General features: G+C 37.2%; 3 protein-coding genes across 9 annotated transcripts; 2 read left to right on the forward strand and 1 right to left on the reverse strand.

The window, feature by feature from the left end:
* The first annotated feature begins 339 nt into the window (after positions 1-339).
* LOC135605529 (uncharacterized) lies at positions 340-6,921 on the forward strand. Of its 3 annotated transcripts, none has more exons than XM_065095716.1 (12): positions 340-769; positions 858-950; positions 1,743-1,832; positions 2,420-2,590; positions 2,904-2,983; positions 3,668-3,756; positions 3,879-3,982; positions 4,069-4,180; positions 4,277-4,352; positions 4,457-4,568; positions 5,788-6,319; positions 6,639-6,921. In XM_065095716.1, exons 1-12 carry the CDS (start codon positions 523-525, stop codon positions 6,808-6,810), a joined length of 1,878 nt encoding a protein of 625 aa, XP_064951788.1. In that variant the 5' UTR covers positions 340-522; the 3' UTR covers positions 6,811-6,921. The 3 variants fall into 3 exon arrangements, with proteins under 3 accessions (XP_064951788.1, XP_064951786.1, XP_064951789.1); XM_065095714.1 differs by having other exon boundaries at positions 342-769; positions 2,898-2,983; XM_065095717.1 differs by lacking the exon at positions 1,743-1,832 and having other exon boundaries at positions 346-769; positions 2,898-2,983.
* A 669-nt stretch (positions 6,922-7,590) lies between these two features.
* LOC135604972 (alpha-1,3-arabinosyltransferase XAT3-like) lies at positions 7,591-9,765 on the reverse strand. Of its 2 annotated transcripts, none has more exons than XM_065094626.1 (3): positions 9,593-9,765; positions 9,410-9,487; positions 7,591-9,029 (listed from the first exon to the last, which is right to left on the reverse strand). In XM_065094626.1, the coding sequence occupies exons 1-3, from the start codon at positions 9,726-9,728 to the stop codon at positions 7,876-7,878; spliced, it is 1,368 nt and encodes a 455-aa protein (XP_064950698.1). In that variant the 5' UTR covers positions 9,729-9,765; the 3' UTR covers positions 7,591-7,875. The 2 variants fall into 2 exon arrangements, with proteins under 2 accessions (XP_064950698.1, XP_064950697.1); XM_065094625.1 differs by having other exon boundaries at positions 7,591-9,035.
* Positions 9,766-16,556: 6,791 nt separating this feature from the next.
* LOC135582213 (oligoribonuclease-like) lies at positions 16,557-25,557 on the forward strand. 4 transcript variants are annotated; one of them, XM_065095718.1, is made up of 9 exons: positions 16,557-16,709; positions 17,632-17,757; positions 17,877-18,011; positions 18,610-18,686; positions 20,268-20,349; positions 20,442-20,497; positions 22,915-23,001; positions 24,057-24,147; positions 25,184-25,557. In XM_065095718.1, exons 1-9 carry the CDS (start codon positions 16,649-16,651, stop codon positions 25,306-25,308), a joined length of 840 nt encoding a protein of 279 aa, XP_064951790.1. In that variant the 5' UTR covers positions 16,557-16,648; the 3' UTR covers positions 25,309-25,557. The 4 variants fall into 4 exon arrangements, with proteins under 4 accessions (XP_064951790.1, XP_064951793.1, XP_064951792.1 ...); XM_065095720.1 differs by having other exon boundaries at positions 16,588-16,709; positions 17,532-17,757; XM_065095719.1 differs by having other exon boundaries at positions 16,594-16,729.
* The last annotated feature ends 763 nt before the right edge of the window (positions 25,558-26,320 follow it).

Consider the following 26,320-nt stretch of genomic DNA (forward strand, 5'->3'; position numbering starts at 1 on the left):
ACGAGTGAAACGTGGAAAATTGATTAGTATTTGGAAAAAAAGAAAATTCTTGTGCAAAATGTTAAAAAGGAACCAACCATTAATCCCATGCCGCCAAGTGATTAAGGATTTAAATTAGATATATCGATGTTGACTGGCATCTTAAGTAGGTTAAAATTTTGTATTATTACGTAAATGTCGTAAAAATATTAAAACTTGCAGGTGTTTGTGAATTGATTAATAGCCGACATACGAAGACAAAGTGTTAAGAAACCAACGAAATATTGCACTTTTGGTTTATAATTACACGGACGACGTGTTTGCCTTTGGACCGTTGGATGGAGAGACTCTGCGACCAGAGTAACGTGAGTTGAGTCCCAGGACCGGACCAACCTCTCCGCTCCCTCTCGAGCCTTCCGTCCTTGGCTGGAGCTTAGCAAACCCTAGCGGGGCGATTCTTTTCCCCCGAGGGTCACGATGGAGCTCTAAATTCATTTCTTTTGGGAAATAATCCTTCCTTTTCTTCTTATTCTTCCACTACCGATGGGTTCACGGTTGCTCGCCTCCCCGCCCTCCCTCCTCGCGTCCGAGCCCCCGCGCAGACTCCCCATCGTCGCCCCCCGGCCGCCGTCCCGCCTATTTTTGCGCTGCCGTCACTTGACGTCGAGGAGATCTCCTCCTCCGGTTTGTTCCGTCGGATCCTCTTGGGCCGATTCGGATGAGAGCTTGAATGACAGCGTTGGCGGCTGGTTCGTCCGCAAGCTCAGGATCGAGGAGGAGGAGGAGAATGGTAAAAATTATTCGTCGACATTGACACCTTTGATCCATTATCATTCTATTCAGTTTCCTTATGGATTATTTCTTTTTAATTGCTCTAGTTGCTGCGCGGTCAAGACTCCACCTTGCTGGCATTGTGGCTTCTGCAGCGATCTTGTTGGCCGCGCTAGCATATTACCGTTCGGCCAAAAGAGGTTCTGATCTCTAGCACCCCTTCACCATTTACTTGTATCTAATTGTCTCTTTCTATAACTGCTTCTTTCCTTGAAATTCTTTTCAGTTTGTCCACCATAAGATGTACAACATAGCCTGTCATGCTCTTTTTTTTGCCTGTTGCCCTTTTCCTATCGATTGAATGTACTGTAACCTTTAGAATATATCCCTGGTCAGACAACCTTTCAGCCGACAGTGAAGCTGGATAGTGCTTCATCCAAGTGTTGCACAAAACATATTTTGGTAGATAGAGAACCCAACAAAGGGGCTGTTACTACTTTCCATTGTTGAAAAGTGCTTGTTTAGAAATTGATTTTGTTTGTGAATTTGGTAGCTTATTGGGTTGATTTTGTTACTGTCTTGGTGTTATTTTAAGATTTGTTTTATAACAAGCTAGATGCCTTTATAAGGAAATAACCTTGTGATTTTATGCAGACATCTGTGGGTACTTTGCCCTCTAATTCTGAAATTCATCTAGTTAAGATCAAAGATCTGACTTATGCTGTTGTAATCTGTGGTAATATTTTTAGGAATTTGTTATCATATTGTCAAAAAGAACATATATCACATGTAGTTTGGTCGATGAGGTTTTTCTCTTCTGATTCTTTTTTGATTCACAACTGACTGATTGAGATAATATTTAGTATATAACATAAAGAATGATATTTCTTTGTTGATCAGTAGCAATTATCTATGTCAGTTTTAATGAAGAACGAAAGCAAGTCATACATTTAATGGTGAAATAATTTAATACATGGATGTCTTGACTGCAGATTTCTGTCCACTCCTTACCATACTCTCTCCCATGTGCTTTGCTCTAAAAGAGCAGCAAGATTCAAGCTCTTCCAGTTCATCATTGGCAAGTGAGCTTAAATTCAGTGCCACCAGCTTGATTTTTATAGTTTGCCTTTGATCTTTTTAGGTGGGCCTGTATACAAGATTGAGGTCCTTTATTTTTTTCAGATGTTTGATCAAGTTTTTTTTGGGTCATTAGGAATTTTTATCAATAATAAAGTTACACTTAACAAGATTGTTTTGCAGTGTTCTAAATCAAAATTTTGGTCTCCGTATGTTGCTTGCTCTAATCTAGCTAACATCCATCCCATTGAGCTTTTAGCATAGGAAATCTCTCATTCAGTTCTCCTCCATTTATGCAGCTCTCTTGTTTGAACTTAATGCTAATTATTTTGTTTTATAGATTTATGTTCCTAATGACAAACACCAATCTTTTGTGTTTCTTATCCTGGCAATTAATTGACGAACATAGTGAAACACTGAACGATTCCCAATTTCATGTTTTACATGGAATGTTCTTGCTGCAATAATAAAAGAATATAAAAATTGTGACTTGATCCTTCAACAACTCAGCAGTTTGCTTAGTCTGCGTATGCTGATCCACATTTTTCCCCCATGAGAGTTGACATTTGACAACGTACAACATATTTTGCAGGCTTCAAGTTTTGCTTTACTGTTCCATTTCACACTATTTATAAGAATTTGATGCCAGTGGGATCTGAGAAGGATCCAGATAATGATATTACATCCACCATATTTGAAGTTGACCAAGTTTCAGAGATCAACATGGATGAAGAGACTAAATCAAAAGAGAACGATTCAGCAGGTTTGTTCAAATCTAGATGTTTTTGAAGCAAAAAATTCTAAATTAGTATTTATCTGATGGCACTCGTATAAGATCTGCATGATAGTGACATGCAATAACTGGTGTCTGTATATTTGAGAAGCTATTTAACTTTAGTAACTTGGTGTCTCAACTTCATGATGACTTAATTTATTCAGAATAGATGTACTTTGGTTATGGTACCACCTTTTCTGTCTTCATTATTTAAATTATGTTCTTTAGGAGATCTTTGTGTAGTCTCTCAAGTCTCAACACTTTCTTCTTCTATGTTTTCTTTTTAACATTTAAGATTCAGGGGCAAGAAAACAAATCATTGTTCCGGTTGCTGCTGATACCACACAACAAGAAGCTGTATCTGTTTTGAAAAAGCTGAAGGTTTGTAGCTAGAATCCTAGCTTCTTAAGCTTCTGTGCTTAGAGTGTTGCTTGATTTTGGAGAAAGGTAGATTGGGATGAATATATAGTATTATATCTTTTAGACAGTTCTGTATGAGCAATAAAATGACACTTATTATTTTTAGTACTCCTTGGACTAAAATGGAAAATGTTGCATGTTGTTTGGGATTCTGGAATTCTTTTGTAATCGGCAAGAGATACCATATATTTTTATGTTCTTATGCTACAAGTGGACAACGCATTGAACCAAAAGCCTGTTAATAAAAGTAGTAGTAATTCCTTAATTCTGGTCATCTTGTATTAAGTCTAGTCGTGTTGACTGTTAAGTAAATGGTGGCAGCATATACTATATGAGCCTCTGGTTATTTATTTGAATTGTTATATAATCTAAAAATGAGTTTTCCATGTGGATTCCTAGCAATTCAGTTTGTTAATCTATCATTCATAGTCAGTAGAAATTGATGATTTGAGCGCTGACTAGATGTGGCCTTGGTTTGTTTGTGATGATACTGTTTCTTAAGTATGCAAATAAGTGCATGAAAGTTATGGTTGTTTTACATGAGCCATATACATTTCAAGAAACAGTCTTTATTCAACGATGAGTCTAATGTTTAAAATTTACTTCTTAGTCAGGTTGTTTCTTGATACCCTTGTGTTGTTTCAGATCATAGAAAATGATGTCAGTACTGATGGATTGTGTACCAGGAGAGAATATGCAAGATGGTTTGTCAAAGCTAACTCTATGTTAGAAAGGTAGTTGGAGGAATGAAATTCCAACATTAAGTTTACTACCTGAATTCCCTTTTAGAGTAGTAACTTGCAGATCAGTACAGGTAAATAGTTTGTTCTTTAATTCTTTCATGCATACTTCATAGGAACCCAAAGCACAAGATACTTCCAAAGATTTCAGCTGCTGGTCCATTTGTTACAGCATTTGATGATGTGAATCTTGATGATCCTGATTTTTGTTGCATTCAGTGTAAGTTTCTTAAGATTATGTGCTGAATACCATATAAACTTTTTTGTTAATTACTTTGGTTCTGATATTATAATCCAAAACAAAAGCACTTGCAGAGGCTGGCATAGTTCTTAGTAAGCTCTCTGCTCTGAATTCATCTAGCATTTCAGACAAGGGTGCTTCTGGTGACTCGGAAAAGATCTATTTTTATCCAGAAAGGTATACTAGTACGGAATTTTTATTACTTGAACTGCAGTTAAAGTGAGTTCATTCTTCTGAAACATCAACTAAAATTTTTCATTTTTTGCACTGCAGTTATATATCGCGATTCGATCTGCTTAACTGGAAAGCTCTGTTAGAATACCTATTTTCTTCTGAATTGGACGAGAAGGTAAAAATAGATACTCATCGTAAATAATTTATTCAACAAACCATGAACCTAACACTTCTTATTTGCCTTTTATGTTACAATATTCTGACTTATTAACAGTCCAGATGTTAAGGACCAAAGGGAACTTTTTGGATCTGAGTGCGAGTAGAGGTGCATCACCACAATTATTGTTGGACTTGATGGCTTGTGAAAACAGCATAACGAGAAGAGCTTTTGGTACCTTTTATTACTCTCTCGTTCATCTGTTTTATTAGATGTGTTCTTGAGACGTGTTGGACATTTACATCTTTATTCTATTCCCATTGATTTGACTAAGTCCCTCTTTATTTTTCTTAACAACTTGCTATCTGCCAAATGAAAGTTCTACATTGGTTCCTTTATGGGATAAATTAACTTTTGCTTGCTTCAGAACTAGTTGCATTTCACATTTCTGTTATTCTATGCAGCCTATTGGTTGCCATTTTTTCGGTTTGCAAAACAGTTCTGTTGGAACTTCAAACTTTAAGTTCTATGGTTGATCAATTTTGACGTATTAAAAAAACAAAGATTTTCTGAAGCTTGATCAACATAAAATCATAGTCTTCATATGTGGTCAGCTTTCTTTATAAAAATTTTGGAAATGTGATTCTGGAAGGAAATATAGTAAATCAGCTTTCTATTCATGTTCTTCTAACTTGTAAAGCCCATATTTACATAAGAAAAACCATTAGTTTAACCCCAAGAATTTGGTTGTATTTTGTGGCAAAGATTTTGACTAAACATCCTTTGAGCATGCAGTTGTTGCTGGTAATTCACAACCAGATGCTGGTGACGCATGTAAGGTTGAGTATGACCAATTAATCAAAGTAGGTTTTCGGGGCATTGGATTCTCACCAATGTTTGCATAATGAAACCATGTAAGTCCATCGGGCTCTTGATTTCTTTGGTGTTCTATATTTTACACAACCTCATGAAATTTTAGTAGGGGCTGTCACTGGTGCTTTGGTGGCATGTTTAGATGCACTGACTGGCTGTTCATGGAACAGGATCTTATATTATCCTCCAGTAACTTGCAATCTTTTTTTCTACTCTATTTGTCAGTTATATTGTTGGGTTTTGCATCACAACATATTTTATGGTGTTAATTTATAGAATGTGTGGTTTGTTATATAATAAGGTGAATGCATTAGTCACACAACACCATTTGGCCATTAAATTGATTGCTATTATTCTCTGGTTAGTTGTATTATTTTTGCCTCTTTAAATAACACATTCACTTTTAATTTTGCAATTATTTGCTAGCTTGTTTATTGGTTATTTAGCAGGGTTTTATATATCACATACATCTTTGTTGCTTTATCAATTTGTTTACTTGGATCCTAGTTGTTGATGCATTCTGGATTTCTTGTTTGCAACTTATTTTATTCTTTTTGTTGTCCTGCACTATGTTTGACAGGAAACATCAGACGCCTTCAACCACACAAGCCTGTAACCACAGCTCAAGCAGCGGTGGTGCTGACTAGTGGCAGAACGGCAGATGCAATCCAGCGGGAGCTCTCAAGACTTGGGGCTGAAAATATATCAAGGTTACAAGAGGCGGAGGAAATAAGATGTGAGTTAGTTCAAAGAGGAGATATACAGAGGTTTTGGGAGGAGAAGTTGGCAAAAGAGCAAGATAGGCACTTTGAGGTTGAAAAAGACCTTGAAGTTATATTTCTTGATCTGGAAGATGAGAAAGCATCACTAGATGGTAGGCTTGCTGAGTATGCAAAAGAGAAAGCAGCACTGGACTGTCAACAACATCTTCTCCAGTGTCTTAAGGATGAAGTTGAAGGAATGAATGATAAACTTGCAAGTGAAAGAGCCAACTTTATATCTGAGCAACAAAGTTTGGAAAGATTTTCTGCTGATTTATGTGGCAAGAAGGACGGCATAGTGGAAGCCAAATCGATACTGGAAGCTGAAATAGAAGCTACCAGGATTCTCAGGTGAGATATTCTATGTATGTTTTTCTCAAAAAAAAAAAGAGAGACAAATTTAGCATGGTTTATTAATGCCTTCAATTCCTGAAAATGTGCATCTACAACTTCTGAGCAGTGTAGCCAGTAAAACAAGCTTCTATGATTCTATTAATGTCATTAAGATTTAAGGAACTAGATTAATATCAGCACCTTTTACCTTAAAAATTGTAATTCTATTTCTAGATAGAACAACAAACCACCATATATGTTCTATCCATGGAGGTTTTGGAGGAGTCTTGTTGATTATCTAGAAAGAAATAGCTTTACTGATCCTCATGGTTTGTAGGTCTTGGGTGGAGGAGGAAGCACTGCAAATGCGAAATCGAGCCGATGTCCTATCACAAGCTGTATTGAGATGGCAATACACTGGTGTGTCTGGGCAGTCAGAGACATTCTCAGTTGACAGCAACAGCTCTGAAATTGTTCTAAAACCCAATGGAGAACAGTCAGTAGCATAGCTCTGAAATTTTTGGTTGTATTCTTTCTGCCTTTGTTGATAATATCCCTGAATAACAGGAGATTTTCTTCTTTATATATGACAAGCTGGTTTGCAGCCTGTTATTCTGCTATGATACTTGGTGTCCATTTCATTCAGGTCGGAGATACTGTTCCATGGTTTATTCGTCAGTAGGTCCATGAGTCAAAATCACAGAAGAAAAGTCCCAACTTTGATTTTGATCCACCAAGTGAACAAACCTATTGGCAGAGAAAAAAAAATCCTGCATGATTTTGATCACCACATAGAGAATCTCAAAAGGAGGCTTCACCGAGTTCTGTCATCAATTGATTGTTGCAGCCACTCCATTGACCTTAAATTTGATGAGAAAGAAATGATCTTTTATCTGCTGTGCATCAACCATGAATGTGCAAGGCTGATAGGACAGCAATTACTATCCAAGAAGTGATAAGCATTTGAGCGTGGATCTATGAACATCCTATTTGCCCATAGAAATCTTTGTCTAGTGAGTTAAAAAGGTTTATTGGATCTGTAGATCATGTACAAATCATCATATATCAATGATCTTGGATGGCTCTGTTAAATTGACAACCTGCATTACACATGATGATATTTCTGCAGTAGATTTTATTTTCCCAAGATTGTAATCCACTGTTTCTACATGAGCTATATATGTCCAAACACAGATTCAATCCAGATTAAAAAAGAAAATTCAATATTGGTAGTAATACACAAGTATTAGCATTTGTGTAAGTGGAAAGAGACCAAATTAACATTTGGCCCTCAACATGGGGAAGGCCACAACCATAGTTTACATCAAGAACAATAAAAGAATATAGGAATAAGAAAAAGAGATGAGGAGAGTGATGATGGTTGTGACTGAAGCAAATGTTGCCTCTTTAGCAGGAAGAACAAGATCTACAATCCAAATCTTAAACACCTACATATGGATTTGCCTTTGACTCCACCCAACATGAACTCCCAATCAAATCCTTCATATTGTGCCACAGACCTCATAAAAACCAGAAGCATCTCCCCAATCTCTCTACACTAAACCTATGAGATATCACTCTTGATGAAGAAACTCAAGTGCTTGTATCAACACATCTCTGAACCTGACCACATCAATCTTCACGTTTTGGTTGAGTAGATACACAGATCTGCGAGCAGTCCACCCTTGTTTTGTGATGGCTGTGGGATCTTTGAAGACCGTATGGTCTCTCGGATACCGCTCTATCAGTGTGCTTTCCTCTTCACTTATACCGTACTGCAAGTACTTCATCTCCATGTCTTCTGCGGGCGCGCCGAAGTCAACCCTGGCGAGCTCGTCCAGTTGACCCAGAGGCACGACTTGGATGAGCGTCGTGTTCATGGGGAGGAAGACGAAGTTGGCGAGCCCGGCGCCATGAACGCCCATCATTCCGTCGCACGAGTTCACCAGCCGCGCGAACGCAGTCAAGTTGGTCTTCCTTCCCGCCTCCGCCACCACCACCTCGAAGCCCAACCCTCGAGCCGCTCGAGCTACTTGGTCCACGTTCTCCAACACCCTCGTCGCCCTCCTGGCGATGATGAGGAGTCTCGGCTTCTTGTCCCGATCGGCTCCCAGCTTCGTCGCGCTCTCCCGTCGCAGCGCGAAGGAACGCCGCACGAATCGCCCGAAGTCGAGCATCGACAGCCCGTTCTGCGTCCTCGAGGGGTCGATGCTCATCTCCTTGTGGAACCTGAGGCCGACGATGACGTGGGGGAAGCAGCGGACGACGTCGTCCCGGTTCAGGTCGATGATGTCATGACGGGAGAGCCCCGTGAGAATGGGCTCGTACTTTTGGATCCACCATGGCGCGATGTCGCCCACCAGGAACCGGACTTCGCCGTCGAACTGGAATGAGGTGATGAAGAGGGGGATGAGGACGTCGGTGAAGTCATGGAACGGGTTGCCCATGTATCCTCCCGTGGAGAAGACGATGGCAGGCGTGCTGCCACTCACGGCGCACCGAGGGGCGTCTCCGTCGGCGGTGAAGGATGTCACGGAGATTTGGGTGACATGAGACAGTGCGTTGGGGTCATCCTTCCTGGGGTGAGGCTTCATCTGCCATGATGCAGGGCTGGAGCTGGCAAACAAGATGGAGGAGGAGTTGCCATGGATCCTGATATCACCCTCCAGTTCACAGACAACGGATCTTGCGTCTGCGAAATCACACACAGGCTTCAACTCTCGCTTGTCTGCAGCTTCATCCGGAAATGTCAAGCAGACATGCTGCATTCAGTTCTTGGTTGAAATTATCATTAGAGCTGAAAGGGAATGTAAGTAATTTTTTGTTCTAATTTCGCCGGCGAAGCTGACAACTCCAAATAAGAGTTGTGTATCACAAGAAAACTAGAAAGAAATGCTTGTTTTTGGTTCTACATTGAAGTATTCTGTCAATGAAAAGGAAAGAGACACCCAAAACACTCCCAAGGAAGAAAAGAATAGCAGAAGCTCGCATTATTCTGTGCTTTAGAACACAATTGATGCGCTGCAATTGTTCTACATCAAATTTCACGAGTCTGCATGTTTCCAAGACGAACATGATAGGCCAAAGAACATCAAACAACAGGCTTACCCAGATTTTGAGAACCGATCCTTCCTCCTGCCATGGGAGCAGCTGCAGGAACCGCATGATTCCACAGCCATGAACTCACTTGCAAAGGGAATCAGGGTTAGTGAGACCAGTAACAAAAAGCAACAGATTATTACTCATAAATCATCAGAAGCAGAAGCTCCGACAGCCACTCTATGAACTTACGCTTGGTGGAAGACACAGAATATCCCACAAGAAGGGTTACTGAGACCAAACAACAACATGTAGTGAGAAAAGCTAAATGTAGCTTTCGACATTTCACTCGGTTGGAGCTCCTAATTAGCTTCTGATCATATCCCATATCCCAAGAACCGCAAACTTCACCTCAGAAAGATTTTTGAAGCACCATTGAGATAGGAAGTGTGATTACAGAAATGGAGAATGACTGGCACAACCAGTTGATATATATATATATATATACTTTCAAAGGGTGAGAAGGAAGGCTTCTAACCAAACATGCTTTTTTTATCTAAAAAAAGGTGGACAAAAGTAATGTTGGTTTTTTACTCAATTCTAACAAAATCTTCAAAGGGATCGGATAGAAACATCCTCCTCTCGACCCGACTTATGTGTAGAGCATGCAACAAGAAGACGATCGATCAAAGGGGAACCCCCGCATCTTGCTGGAAGCGAGGCTCAAGCTCGACCCAATCGGACAACGACTTCCATTGCCCGAGTATATATATATATATATATATATATATGTCCACTAGTATTTTGATAGGGTGAAAAGGAAGGCTTTCAACCAACATGACTTTTGTATCCTGAAAAGGTAGACAAAAGTAATGTTGGTTGAAAATCTTCATTGTTTTGAAACTGATATAGGAAAACTTCACATGAATTGAAGAAGATGAGTCAAAGACCAGCCAACAACCACAAAGAAGCTGAGGCTGCACCATAAGTCAGAGAAGAAAATAGTAAATCATTACTGGTCTGGAAGAGCAATAGCAGCTTGTTTGGGCATTGTGTGCCTTCTTCTCACTCACCCAAAGGTTCTGCCATGATCATTTTCTTTCTTGATGAGTTGAAAGGTGTCTACGAACACAAGAAGCAACTCAGCAGATCAGTAACCCTCCAGGAAAGAAAGACGCATAGTACCAAACAACAGTAGGCATCAGACACTTTAGTGTACCTTTAAGGACTAAAATGTTAACTAAAGACAATAATTTGTTGTAGCAACAATCATAAATATAATTTGGCATACCATAATTCAATAAAGAGAATATTATAAGACACTATCAACATGCTCATAAAAAAAGTATACGTAAAATCCAACTCCATTTATCGTGCTATCATCCCACAAAACTCATTCCTACACGTGCATAAATTAAATAAGAGAAGGTAGAAATAAAATTATTATATGAAAAATTAATGTTAATTAAAATTAGATATCATAGATATAAGACAAGACAAAAGATATGTACTATTTAAAGATGCTAATTAAAAATGTAATAATACATTGTAAACTCTCGTAGGAAAGAAGGTAGATTTTCTCTTTACTCGATACCATTGTAATTTATGGAATAGGAGCTTCCCGGGAGGTGAGAGAAAATATCTTTATATCATACTAAAAAGTCTTGCCTATATATAGTAAAAAATAAAGAGTTTAGAAAAGATAATTAGGATAATTTCTTTTGTCCATCGGGTCATCTTCTAAAGAATTATATTATAATTAAACTAATTAAATATATAATATATATTTTTTAATTAAATAGAATCATATAATCTAATTTTCTCTCACTTAACCTATTAATTGATAAAATATAAAAGAGTTCAAAATCAAAATAAATAAAATAAATTTTATTTCAAAATAATTTTATATAAAATTATTTAAAAATTTTTATCAAAAAGAGATGACAACGATAGTCCATTGTTTATAAGTATGGTGGTACTATCTTCTTGGAACACGTGATTTATGTCGAGGATAAATAATATCTCGTTCAATTACTTTTAAATTTAAAAACTTTCCTCAAAGTAAGTAAGCATTGTGAGATGATCATAGCTAATGTATTAAGGAGGAAAGTAAAGTTAGTGACTGTTATGCAACTGAAAGGTAAAGACCAAGTAAGTCAGTTGTACTCTAACTTCCTTCCAAGATTAGGGATGGATTGTACAGCGATCCTCAAGTAATAACCTTAATGCAACTGATTAAATAAGGTAAGACACGATGATTTTAGGCCTAAGAGGGTCTCTTCTACAAAAAGAAAATTACGTTTATATTTCTCAAGCGGATAATTTAAGATGTAATATCTTAAGAGAGTGTCATGATTCCCTTTATGCAGGACATTTGAGTATTTACCGAATATTGACTTTTTGTAGAAAGAGTCTTCCATTGGCCAAAGATAATGACTGATGTGAAGAAATATATTTGAATGTGCCTTACCTACCAACAAAATAAATTATAATAGCAAAAGTCAATGAGGCTTTTGAAGCTGAAAGGTTGTGAGAGAGCACTTCCTTGAATTTTATATCAAGCTTGCTGATAGTAAGAAGACTTGGATCGATACTTATGGTGACTGATTAATTTTTAAATTATACAATATATATTGTTATAACCTATAATGCTCAACAAAGGAGGCAACTACGTTGATGATAAAGAATGCAAAGTATTAGTGAGTCTTGTACAATATCATTAATGATTGAGATGTGCAATTCTTGGGATGATTCTATATCATTCAAATTATTGGGATCTAAGTTATACTTCCCCATAAGCCTCCACCCGTAGATAAATGATTAAACTGAATGAATAAGTTTGCTAATTGAGTAATATCTTTGACATTGTGTGAGTGCCAACCAACAGGATTATGTGAAGTTATTAGATATAGCCCAATTTTCCTACAACTTATAATAAAGCTCTATATCCATTGAGAGCCTAGCCCTTCAAGATCATTACAAGACAACAACCGTCAACTCATTACACTTTAGCTATTGGTTATATTGAGAATAGCCTATCGATATATCACTTTATAAAAGAATGACACCAAAATATAGATATTACCGGGGCTTACTTGAAGAAGGCAACTAAAAAGATAAAGAAGTTGGCAGATTTGAAAGGTGACCATAGGAGTTTAAAGTCAGCGACTTGGTGCCGATTAAGCTCTAACCAGCATCACTCTAGTTCTTTAGACAAAGTGCATAAGGGACCGGTGTATGAGTATGAAGGACCTTTCTCAATTATCAACATGGTAGGTAATCTCTTATAAATTACAACTGTTAGCGTAGCTCAAATTTCACAATGTCTTCTATGCAAGTAACTTGAAAGCCTACCACTTAGATCCCTAAGATATTTCCTGAAGTGTTCCAACTTAGTTACCGACCACCAAAGCCTCATATAAAAGGTGAGTTGAAGCCATTTTAGCATATTACAAAATAATGCTATCTAATGGAGCATAACAGATTCGGTATTTAGTGATGTGACAAAAGCTTCCCCAAACATAACCAATTGGGAAACTAAAAATACCCTACAATATAAAGAAATAGTTATCAAAGCCTATCAATAAGCGTCGATGAGACCATCGATAATTGAAGTGGGGAAAAATATCACGAATGATCGTCGTGCACCCATAATACTTTCATTAATGAATAATTCGTCATTTTTATTTACTTATACATAGATAATATATTTTACTTTATTTTTATATGTTTGTACTCGAAAACTGTAAGCATGAATAGTTTATAAAGCTACAGAGCGATAACTCACTAGAATGAATAAAATTACCTCAAAATGACCTAATTTTTCTATGCGATAACCTATTTTTTATAGATTGTGGTGCGAAGAAAAATGTCAATCATCTCAGCACTCTAGAACCACCCAAGTGGCACAGGACTAGATGAGAGTTTTGTTAGGAACAGAGTCTGCACTAAGAGGAGGGGGGGGGGGTGAATTAGTGCAGCGGTAAAATACGTCGGTTCAAAAAAAAATATTTTTACGATAAAGATCGATTTCGACGAAAACCATTTCGGAGAGAGGTTAACTTGAAAGCGTTTTTGTAAAGATAGCTTGAAAGCGTACGAAAGATGCATAGTGGATATAAAGCAAGTTAAGAGATTTGCAGTAAAGTAAATTGCTCAAGACGAAATGCAAACCATATTTTAGAGTGGTTCGGTTGTCGTGACCTACATCCACTTTATCGATTCATCTTCCATCGAGGCCACCAGCATATACTATCGGTCTTCCTTCAATAGGCGAAGACTAACCACCTTTTACACCATTCTTCTCCTTTTTACAGGTTTAGGAGATAACCTTTATAAGCACACATACTCCTCCTAAACAGAATTCTAGATTTAGACTAGAGGAGGGGATTTCTCAAGTGATTGCAACAGTATTTCTTCACTTTTAAACTCTATGTGTTCATGTATTTTAACCAGGGATGAGAGGGTATTTATGGGCCTCAAGTTGATTCAAACTTAGAGCCTAAAAACATCACATCCCAGATTTCCTAGGTTCGGGTGGTACCACCGCCTGTGCTGGGTGGTACCACCGTTAGTGTCAGTCTGACACTAACACTGCACTGGGCAGTACCACTGCCTGCAGCCTCTCAGAGGCTGTGTCTGGGCGATACCACTGCCTAGACCGGCGGCACCACTGCCTGACACAGTCTTGGAGACTATGCCACGACGGTATCACCTCTTGGGGCACTGTTTGGGAATTTTCATTAGGCCCAACATAGTTCTTACATGGGCCTAACTAGCCCCTAATTGGGTTGGCCCAATTCCAATCCCAATTATGTGCTAACTACGAATTGTAAGATATTTCCTAAGCTAAACAAGTCCGTTAGTCTAGTTTCTTCCGGTGAGCTTCCGACGATCTTCCGCTGAACTTCCGACGATCTCTCGGCAATGTTCCAGCGGACTCCCGGCAAGCTCTTGGACTTCACGACGATCTTCTTGGCGAGTTCCGATGAGCTTCTTTAGCAAGCTCCTGGACTTCTCGGTTGGTTCCGACAGAACTTTCGACGAACGTCCGGACTTTTGACGAACTCTCGAACTCCCAACGAAATCGCATTCTTGACTCCGGGACTTCATTTTGCTTTATGTCTTGCTATCGTAGTTAATCATGCACATATAAAAATATACTTCAATCTAGACAATTATTACTAAGCTTGAATCATGTTATCCGACATGTCATGTCATTGGTTATCCGACATGTCATTGGTCCATCGACGCTTCGTCTGATTCTTTAACGCATCATCCTCTCTTGCGGCCTATTGCCCAATCGGCTAGTTGACCTCCGCAACTCTGATATCCTTAGCGTAATATCCGTTTTTCTTGGCCTGATGCCCGAATCCATGGTCTGAAGCCTTCTGTCGATACGTCGACCGATCCTCCGGCTCGATGTCTAATCTTCTGACATGTTTTCCTCTGGTCCAACATGATTTTTCCTGCTTTAATTGTCTCTCCCTGATCGAAGCATCCCGCGTAACTCAAAATGCTGATTAAATCATAAACACTTATCAATTGGTTTCATCATCAAAATATGAGATTCAATAGGTTTGAGGTAGTATTAGACGTTGATTGAATTCACAAGTTTGTACGTAAAGCCTATGAAAACTTGCCAACGTGCCTTACACCTGGTGAGTAGTTGTTTAACGGACTTGAGTAAGGTTGCAACTAAATTGACCCATTGTGGATGAATAATATAAGGATGACTCACAACTTAGACAATTTTAACTAAATCTATGGTAATACAATCAAAAATAAAAATAATAATTTGATATAATTAAAATAGATCTAATGCATAAATTGATCAAAAATAGATCTAGTATACAAATAAATCTAGTTTCTTTAACGATCTACCGTAATTTAGATTCCAGTAACATGACTGTGATATAGTTATAAGAAATAAAATTATTATATAAAAAAATTAATGCTATGATTGAAATAAAATATCGTAGATCTAAGATAGAAGATATGTATTTTTTGAACACGCCAATCAATAGGTACCTTAGATGCCGCAATGCAATGCACTTTGGATCTATATAGGAAATAAGCTAGACTTTTATTTTTCTCTCTTTTTATTTTTAGAATCACTAGATAGGATAGAGATGAGAGTAGATGAGAGGTTTTGACTATATATATAGATGAGAGTAGAGGATCTAGAAAAGATGATTAAGATAGTCCATTTTATCTCTTAAAGAATTTTATAATAATTATATTTTCTTTTTATTGATCGATAAATATAATAAGAATTAATCAAATTTTAAATATATCTTTTCTAATTAAATAAAACCCATAAATTAACAAGCATAAGTTATGTGAACAATCGAATACCTTCGAAATCAAATCTCAAAGGCAGCGTAAAATCAAACACAGGCTGCAACAAGCACTAATGCAGCTTATAGAAGCATATATCCCGGCCCCCTAATTCATAACCTACCAGCCAAAGGTGGCTCAATCTTACATAGCAGCAGTTGTCAGAATCATTCTACGGTGTCCGAAACAATCAGAACTAATAGCAAATGTTACCAGAAGAAAGATTGTGTGCGAGATGAGACTCGATCGTAGGCTCCTCTGCACTGCACTGCACTGCACTGCACTGCAAGCGAGCAACTTATTTCTTTATACTGTGTCCAAAATAACTTGGTCAATGTCAGCACACTGGGCGTCACATTCGGCTCCATTAAAATCATGATCATGACTCTACATCTCACCCGACACACGCACTCGAGTGCCCCAACAGGTGGGCTGGGCAGGTGCCTTCGCTTGGGCCTCGACGTCAGGCCCACCCAAGCACTCGCCTTCTTCAAACCCTCTTGACGCAAGCACGCAACGAGATGACCCGTGAAAACCTAATCGGTCGAATCGAAGGCAACGCTTCCTCTGAGTCGGTGAACGGAGGCGACGACGACACCGTTCCGACTAACGGTGGTGGGTTCGTTGAACCGTCGAAAACCCGACTGGCGGTTGGACCCAGTCGTCCTTCTCCCATAAATACCTTCGCACGCTCACCTTCCTTCCTTCTGTGAAAAGAACGCGGACGCGTACGTACGTATGCTTTGGTCGCTATTCTGGTAAAGGCGTGCATATATAGGCCAAATGGGTTGGGCTCTCTCCTAAAGCGATATGGGCTGAACCGTGCACTGACTTCTTGAATGGTTCTCCGTACACTCACAAGTTCCAACCATTGTTCTACCCCATCTCTTTCGCTGTGGGACCTCGTGGTCTTTCTCCCGCAGGTATCTAACTGAAGTATATTTGCACGCTCGCCTTCCTCTTCTTCTAATGAATCCCTCCACCAAGGAAGACGAGGCGAGACGCCGAGGGAAGCAGCTATTGAGCGCCGGTACGATACTTCCTTACGAAGTAACCGATCGCACCCCTCCTTTTTTTTTTTGCCTTTCTCCGATCACATTTAATTGCGATTTCTGTTTGTTCTCTGCTAATTGATGTTCTTTCTCTCGGATCCTATCATTCCTTTCCTCGCCAGAAGATCTTGGTACCAGTGATGGGTTTTGTGGTGAAAAGAACAAATTTTTTTGACGGGAATTTGGGTGACATGAGGACTTGAAAATAGGGGATGGTAGTTCCTCTTTGTTGTTAGTTAATATATTCATTCATGATATGCGACGGTATTGTGAGGGTTTCCGATTTTGTTCTTCCTTTTGGACTTGAGTATTTCCTGTTCGATTACATTCTGATGACCTGCGTTAATTGGCGTTCGTCAGGACTAGAAAAGACTGTTGAGAGCAACTTGTTTGCTGATTTGCTTGCTCAGCTATCGAGGAAGACTTTGAATGCTAACTGAGCTAAAGTGTGGATTGACAGGGACTGAATTATCTGGAAAATACATTAGAATCCTGAGCTGCAACTTAGTGGATTTAATACGAAATCCATCAACTTGCATATAATCTCTAGCAGCTGTTAGTTGGTCCTGCTGTAGGCAACTTTTGCTATTAACATGTTGTTCAGATAAAATTCAGTGCGTCACTGAGTAAGGATCATGTGTATTCCATGTCAGATCGATACTGACATGGACGCTTGTGGGTTATTCTTTCTCAGACTAACATCTTTTTGCTGGTGAACTTTGAATCTTCATGATGCTTTTTTATGCTTAAACTGTGAATAATGTTATTTTGGTGAAGTTTCTCATACTCTTTGCTTTTAGATTCTAATGTCTCCCTGCAATCGATGATGTATGACTTAAGTGACTTTCTGTGAAACCAAGTAGAGAGAGTGGATAGAGAGGCTTACTCTTTTGCTTGTAGGAGAAGGTTATAAGATGAACAGTATTTCAAATCTATTCTCTATTCTTCATTTGGATGCTGAGGATGACAAAGAACAAATAGCCTCTCTTTCTGTTGCCAAGGATGAAACCCATGCCAAAAAGTCAGGTTGGTTTTTTCTTGATTTGGAGCTAGTGAACTTAATATTGCATTATTAGGCTGACAAGATGATTGATATTTGGAATTCAGGTCTCCTTTAATGAAATATTGGTATGTTTTCTCTACAGATGTAACTAAGGGAAAAGGCCAAACATCAGGAAAAAATAAAAGTTCAAAAGATGATAGATTGCAACAACAAACCCTTCCATCATCATCGGGTGACTACAAAATGCCCCTTGTGTGGATTGACTTGGAAATGACAGGTATGAACTTAAATTATTACTCTTTCGAGGTTAATGCATTAAACATTTGGCAGAAACTTGGTTAAGTTAATAATGCTTGTTGATATGAGTACATGCACTATCATTAACTCTTTACATTACTTTTGAAATTTGTTTGATGTATCTCATATTAAATCTTTGCCTTTACTTACAACAATTTATTGGTCCTGGAACTTATGAAACAACTCATATAAACTCCTTGTATTTGTCTAGAAATTATGAATAAAATAAAGTACTATGCTGGCATTTGCAAACCAACACGTACACATCCAGCTAATTCATATGTAATCCCTATTTTCAAGTAAAATCTGTGGTAAAGGATAATTCTTGAATATTTCACTTTATTATTTTTAATCACCTGTCCCTCTTTCTTCAGCTTTCTATTCATCCTTTGTCCCTATTCATATTAGAGTTAAAAGGAAAAATTATTGATCACTGCTAGCTGCAGAACCTGGAGATCTCTTTTGTTTGCAATTAAATTGAAGATTAGACTCTTTGCTCTCTTTTGAGTAAAATCCAACCTGCATTAGTATCATCATCTCTAACTTTAGCTTCTCTACTGTCACCTTTTACTGTGTAGGTTTGAGTATTGAAGTTGATCGGATATTGGAGATTGCTTGTGTCATAACAGATGGTAATTTAACCAAATCAGTTGATGTGAGTTTTTTTTTTTTTTTCTGTTGATTACATATCTTCAGGCACTTGACTTGCACCATGTTTACTTTTTCCTCCATGTTTACTTTTTCCTCCATTCGACTCTCTCATTTAGCTTTTTGTATTTTATTGTTTGGAGCCCAAGTTGCTAAAATGTTGCATTCATTCTTGAAACCTGCTGCCTGAGGCAGGCTATCATTGTTGAAAGGGAAGGCATTGACATGTCCTTTTTCTTTTAAATAGAGATTCACATGTTTCAAGTAGGAACATTAGACAAGTTCCGAAGGATCCCTATTCATTGTAACAGGTCAAATGTGAAGCAAGACTATAATAAATATAATTAGTTGATCTGCTTTACATCTCAGAGAAATAGCACAGGACAAATACTAACAATTAATGTTAGTTGTGAACTTGTCAGTTTGGACAGGTTTTAGACTGTTGGAAGTCTTCTATAGCCATGAAATCCATACATGGCATGCAATATTTGATCTTTCAACTTGAATCCGAAGCTTTTAGTTGTCTTTGTGGAGAGATATTCACCCTTGAATGAGATGGATGTTATAAATTTTCTTTATTGCATTTGGATATTGTGAATATTTGTGTTTTCTTTCCAATTTTGATCCCATAGAATCTGTCGTTCTTGGAACATGTGTAGTTGGCTGCTCTTGACTTGGTATACTTGTTAATAATCGATAGGTTTGAGTGAATGCATATATTCCACAAACTAAAGTTGGTTATCCATATAAATACATATGTTCCATATGCTAAGGGTGGTTGTGCCTAGCTTGCAATATAGAAGATGATAGATAGCGGATCTGAAATATGATGAGAAGGAGAATTTACCTTTTCGATATATGCTGTTTCCATATAATTGTGATATGGTAGTAGCAGATTATGCCAAAAGCAAATTGCACATTTTATTCCAAATATTTCTGACTGAAGCACCTTTGTTTCGTCATTACAATGCTATTAAATCCATATCATGGTCCAAAGTGTGAATGGCTTGCTAGGCCTTAGTGAAACTGAGACTGACATTTAGACTTTAGATTAGAGCCTTATGATTATTTATTACTCAAGGCCAGCTAACATGTTTTTAACAAATGCAGAAAAGCCTGCTAAACATCACCAATGTAGAAGGTAGCTTGCATTTGTGGTTATGCCGATCGGATATATCATTATATCGCATAATTCACATACAATTGTCATTAGATGTTGGATGTTGATCCATAAATTCAGGTTTTTGCTAATGCAATGAGGCTCCTTCCTGTTTGTTGTTCATTTTCTTTGATGCGTGGCCAGAAAATCCTAATTTTTCTTTCATTAGACCAAATTTCTGAACTGTTTATTATTATTTTTACTTAAAAGTATGGAAAAGCTGCATTTACTTAGGTTGCTGATCTTGTCAGTATGGATTTTGTTTGTTGTTTTCTTGAAGTTCATCATGTATTAAAAAAAGAAAACTTTGTTTGGTTTCATCGGCTATGATGATCTTACACATTTATTTATCACTGGCAAAAATGTGTGTTCCTTGCATAATTGGTGGACTTCTGTTTGCTGACTCAGTTAAGATATTTCTGCACTCAGGGTCCAGATTTGGTTATCAAACAAACAAAGGAGTGCTTGGATAATATGGGGGAATGGTGTCGTGAACATCATGGAGCTAGTGGTATGCCTGTGTTCTGATGTTCTTCACTTTGGTGGCCTTCATCTAAATTTCTAAAAGGAAGAAAAATTGATATTCATTCAATTTTATGGCAGGTTTGACAGAGAGAGTTCTACGAAGCACAATAACAGAGGTGGATGCAGAAAAACAGGTATGTTGTGTCTACTCGTTGCATATCTTACTGTTGCATGTTTATAGGTTTTTTCCTGTATAAGGAAGAAATAAATGACCCAAGATTCTACCTGAATTTGAAGAAGAAAGTTATGACAATTTAAATCCAATGAGTGGAGTACCAAGGTTTTAGATCTCAGTCAGTACCCTGTTAGACTGATATTATACCAGCATACTGGTTGGTATTGACTAGTAGCAAACAGAAGTAACAGAAAAAAAAAAACACCCAAAAGAAAAAGGAAACATGTCCTTGTTCTGTCAAACATATAACTGGACTGCAAAATCATCTATACATGCCATAGTTTAGTTAAAAAATGCCTCCTTCCTCCATAACACCCTAACAATTCCTTAAAAGCATGGGTTTGAACAGCTAATATGGAGTGCATACGTTAGTTTAAACAACTAATCTGGAGGAATTGGATAAAAAATGCATCTACTGTTGCCATTTGGAGTCCACTAAGTATTTTTTAAAAGATCATTGTTTGTGAAGAATCATTTAGTTGATATTGATTTCAAAATGAATATTACTTAATGTTTCACCTAAGAACACAAATCAAACTATGGGAGCAACTTTGGGTCATAGTTTAAGACATATAATGGGTGAATAGTTGCATATTTTGGTAAAACAAATGATTATGTAGCAATGATTTTAATTTCGTACCGGGCGGTATGTACCCATTACCGGGTGGTACCGAATTTTTATCGATAATTTAAGGGCGGTAGAGAGGGAGGTGAGCCGTGAAAGGAACGATTTTTATCGGTTCCTCCCCAAGATTCCCTATTGGAACAACTTCTTTAATTTGCTTCGTTCTAGCCAATAACATAGTTTGGTTGATTCGGCTTTCGATGTGGGTGGCTTCTTGGGAAGCTGGTTCTTGGAGCTGTGCTTATGGCGAAGAGGCGGAAGCTGTAGGTTCAAATCTTTTGTGGGAAAAGAAGCCTATTTTGATTTGAAGTGGGAGCAAGGAGAGGGTAGTGTGGGAGTCGAGACGATGGAGGAGGAGACGTGATGTACGAGTCTCCTTCAGCGCGGTCGTCGGAAGATCTCAACCTTCCTTACCCGCCCGCCTGCGCATTCAATGGACAACGAACAACGGAAGCCGAATCCAATCTCCTTTGTCGCCAGTAGTAGCAGATGAGCTTCGGCCTCCAGTATCGGTCAGCCCCGAGCTCGCTGCTCGGCATAGTCTTTGAGGACTTCCTCCTCGTTAGAGCCTCCAGCCTCGAGACTGAGACCATGTTCGCTCTGTTCTTAGCGTCGGATCTTCGCGATGAGACTCAGGATGGTCCCTCTGATGGCGTCACCACCACCAACGGCCATAGCATCCCTTACTTTCCACCCCCGCAATCGTTATCGTCGCCTTCTGCGCAGGAGGTCAAAGAACAAAAAAGCAGAGGATTTACCTTTGCCCCGTAGATGATATTCCATCCTCAACTGCAGCAGTAGTAACGACAGATGTTGAGCCATAGCTCAGCGGAGAGCTTGTTCCGGGTTGTCATGGGATCATTGATGATGGAGGCGGCACAACTCAAGCACGAAAACTTCGGCTGCTTCTCTAATCTTCATCAAGCACGCCCTGGCGTACCGCTCGGTATGCCCCGATGTACCGCTCGATATGCCGACACCGTACCGAGTAAAGCTCGGTATGTCAGTATGGTGCGAGATTAAAAACCTTGTTATGTAGTCATGTTCTCTTTAACATACAAAACTAGAAACTTATGAGGAACAATATCCATGTATAATCTTTGTTAATAGGTTAGAAATAAGCATAAAAATAGTTGTAAAAAGCAGTAGCAGGTTCTTTACTAGTCGTATAGCTACAGTAAATGTACATTAAATGAACATGAGCCTAGAACTTCGTTTTAATTTGTCACACCTTTATGTTGTTGGTAGACAATGATTTCAACTTTTTTAAAGAAAAGAATATTATTTATTAACCAGGACTGTCATAGTCTCCAAAAAAACTAGTTCTTGCAGCATTTGCAAGAGTAGGAGCCTGAAGGTTAGATTGTCTATTAATATGTACCCAGCCTAGTACATTTATACTGGAAGCCAGTATGAAAATTATTAATATGTACCCAAACTAGTACAATGATCTCAATGATTAGCACAATAACTGCTAGCATTTTTGAGTTTTGGTGATATGTGATTATTAGCAGCAGTATTTTTTTTTTTGTCTTTTTTCCTTTTTCTGATTATTTGTTCCTCTCAAATTATACAAAATACGGTTGCAAACATTCCCTGTATGTTTTTGATATAGTCAGTTCTCAGAATGATCGTCTGTAACTTCATACTTTTTGCATGTAGGTTTACCTAGTCAACACACACATTTTTGAAATCAGTCAACACAAGTTATCCTTTTGCATGCATCTTTAGGCCATACATGCTCATTGCAGGTTATAGACTTTGTGAAGAAGCATGTAGGTGGACATACCCCACAATTGGCTGGAAATTCTGTTTATGTGGATTTTCTGTTCTTGAAGGTCAGAATAATATCTCCTATTTTTTTATTTCATTAGATATTTCCTACTCCAATTGTCAGCATACAGCCTTCAATGATAATATTGTTTTATGACCAAGCTCTCATGGTGTAATCCTAAAAGATTTGAACAATGAATATATTTGGATTAAATAAGGTGGATCTGCATACAAATCTGATGACTTGAAATTTCTTCTGATTTAGCTTTTCAGTAAGTTTTATCTATATAGTAAATACTTTTAGGGATATGTTTGATGTAATTTTACATCAGTGTTTAATCATAATCTTAAATTGGTTATATGGTATTCTATATATTAAGGTGTAAATATAATTTCACAATGTTTCAATAGAAATTTGGATGGTTGCATATGTAGAGCAATGACCCTCATAATTTGTACATGAACTTCAAGATAGTTGGGTCTTCATCAACAAATTAATTTCTCTACTAATTGTTCTAGATATAATATAAATGACATGATAACTTATTAATTCAAGCATCATGAGGTTAACTCAACTTTTCATTGTAAACTCTGTTTCTTCACTTCGGTTATCGATAAATTTCCATACTTGAACCTCTTAAGGAAAATCCTTCTGACCAAGTGCCTGATGTAACATTGACCAAGTTCTGGCATTGACTTTTTTTCTTCCTTCACCCTATAGAATTGAGGCTACTTTTGTGTTGAATGTGATTATTTAGTTCACTTAGGATACATCTCAATTTACTACTTCAGCATTTGCTGAATAATGCTAGCCTAAATTTACAAATTATGCTTGGCTTTGAGTAAAGCAAAATGTTGGTGCAGCCTAACTTGGGTTTAACTGTAAAGTATTACAAGCTCCTGCGTTTGCGTTTTAAATTTAGCCTTCAAAAGAAAAAAGACATTCTGTGCTAGATATTAGCTTAACCACCAACGAGCTTGTAATACAAGCAAAATCATTTTGAAATTGCAGTTATCTCTTTAGTACTGCTTTTTATCGAAAACAAAGGTTAGTTTATTGTTTGATATATGATACTACACGACATGGTTCTCATTATATACTATTATGTTTTTCTTACAGAAATATATGCCTTCTCTGGCTGTTATATTTCCTCACACACTAGTTGATGTTAGTAGTGTTATGGCTTTGTGCATCCGTTGGTTTCCAAAAGGTAATATGTTATGTATCAATTTATGTCCATGTGTTTACATTTTAACATGTCTGAAAAACATGCTTGATAATTTGATTGATGGTGTTTCATCTCAATGTTTTGAAAAGTAGTCATGGTTTGAAGGCCATCAATATATCACAATATGCACATGGTATGCAACTGTATATGCAATTCATTAAAATATTCTAATAAAATTAATTTTAGTGTAGATAAAAATATAGACATATATTCTAAAGACCAAGTGAAAAATCTATAGGATGTCAATCATTCTCATTTGAAAAGTTACTTAAGCGAATTATAGAACTAGTGCAGATCTAAACGGTGAATAACATTTATCATGGACCATATAGTAGTAGTTGAAGCAATAGTCCTAAAAAAGAATGAGTGTTAAACACACGAGGCATATTTTTATGCTTATGCAGACTATATGATAGTTTCCACATTTCCATAGTCACCACATATTGTTTGAGGCCATGTAGCTGCATGCAGGGCAATTGTATAACCACATTTAGATATGAGGCTATCGCATTTGAAACTCTGTTTTATCTTGCTTTTGGAGTTCAGGAGAGAGCCTGTTGTTGTGCCTCGTCTCAACATTTTGTCATATTAGCTGATGAGCCAATACTAGTTTTATGCTACTCGAGCAGCAAGTTGAATATAAACTCTAGTTTAAACAATTTTAATATGCTACTCAAGTAATAAGTTGAATGTAATAACTTAAATCTGAGTGCCATAAAGATCAGTGTGACGGAACTTATGCTTGATTTGCATTTATGCTTTTAAAAAGAACAAATCTCTTCATAAATGTGTTTTTTGGAAATAAAATTGGTAATGCCGACAACAGTGTTGACTATCATTGACCTTCTATTTAGCCATCTGATTGACATGCATACTACATGCCGATACAATTTCTCATTTTTTTTTATTATCTGATTACAATATGGTGAAGCATATCTATAAATCACATTGTTACATCCTTTGAATATTCTGAATAAGATACATGTCTGAAACAAGTTCATGTCACTTTTTGAAACAGAGAAGAGGAGGGCACCTGCAAAGGAGAAAAGGCATAGAGCTATGGATGACATAAAGGAGAGCATAAGGGAACTAAAATACTACAAGGAAGCCATTTTCAAAGCACCAAACAGGGCCAGACAGTAATTAACTAGTGATTGCTGTGTCATAATATTAGATCTCTTTATCTTAGGTATTCAAGAAATGTATCCTTGAAAGCATGTGACTTTTTATCAAGATGATCAACTAATATTTAGTTGCAATTGTTCCCAGTTCTCACTATTTCATACAAAGTGGTAATCTAAGATTACTGTGTGTGTTTCTTCCAAAATATTGTGATTTCTTGGAAATTGTTACCTGATATGAAATGTAAGCCAGACATAGGTTTGTGACCCATTGAGATCAGACACTCCAAAAATTTGTTTATATTTATGTTCTAATTTTATTTTATTTATTATTAGTATTTTTTATTTTGGTTTATCTCATTAAACATGATATATAAGCAAAAAAAAAAAGTAGTTTGCCTAAAGCTTTTTTTTTTTCTTACAAGCTTTGCCCCTAGCAACAGAGATTTATATAGTAGTAAATGACCAATATTATAAGAGAAAATCAAGTACTAATCTTAAAATTAGCCTTGTGGTGAATCATTCCATGTATTATTCCCAAATACATGTCTTTTGAAAAAAAATTAATTTTCTTTCAATAAAGATATCATAAATAAATAAAATATGAACATCAGCATTTTGGGTTAATTGTTTATACTTATTCAACTGTCCATCCAGTGATAAATGACTTCTGATATTATGTTGACATGTATAGAATTAGGGTTTGATTTTAAACCTATATGTTTAAATTCTTTTTATAGAATAAGTACAGACTGGATTTAAAGTGGATTATAATAATGGCTTGATGGTTCTATTATCGTTAAATTAATTTATTTCATAATAAAATGTTATTAGAGTCGACTTAATATTTATTATGATATTATATCTCGTATGATATATATATAACTCTAGACCAAAAGGTTTAAACTTTTTTCTAATTTTTTTTAACAAGAACAAGATTCAAATCCAATTTAATTGAATTAGATGAATTGGAGATTCCGAATTCAAACGTAAATTTTACTTGGATACCCTACTATTCTATCGAAATTTATCTT

The sequence above is a fragment of the Musa acuminata genome, chromosome BXJ2-2 (genome assembly GCF_036884655.1).
Source record: "Musa acuminata AAA Group cultivar baxijiao chromosome BXJ2-2, Cavendish_Baxijiao_AAA, whole genome shotgun sequence".
Lineage (NCBI taxonomy): Eukaryota > Viridiplantae > Streptophyta > Magnoliopsida > Zingiberales > Musaceae > Musa > Musa acuminata.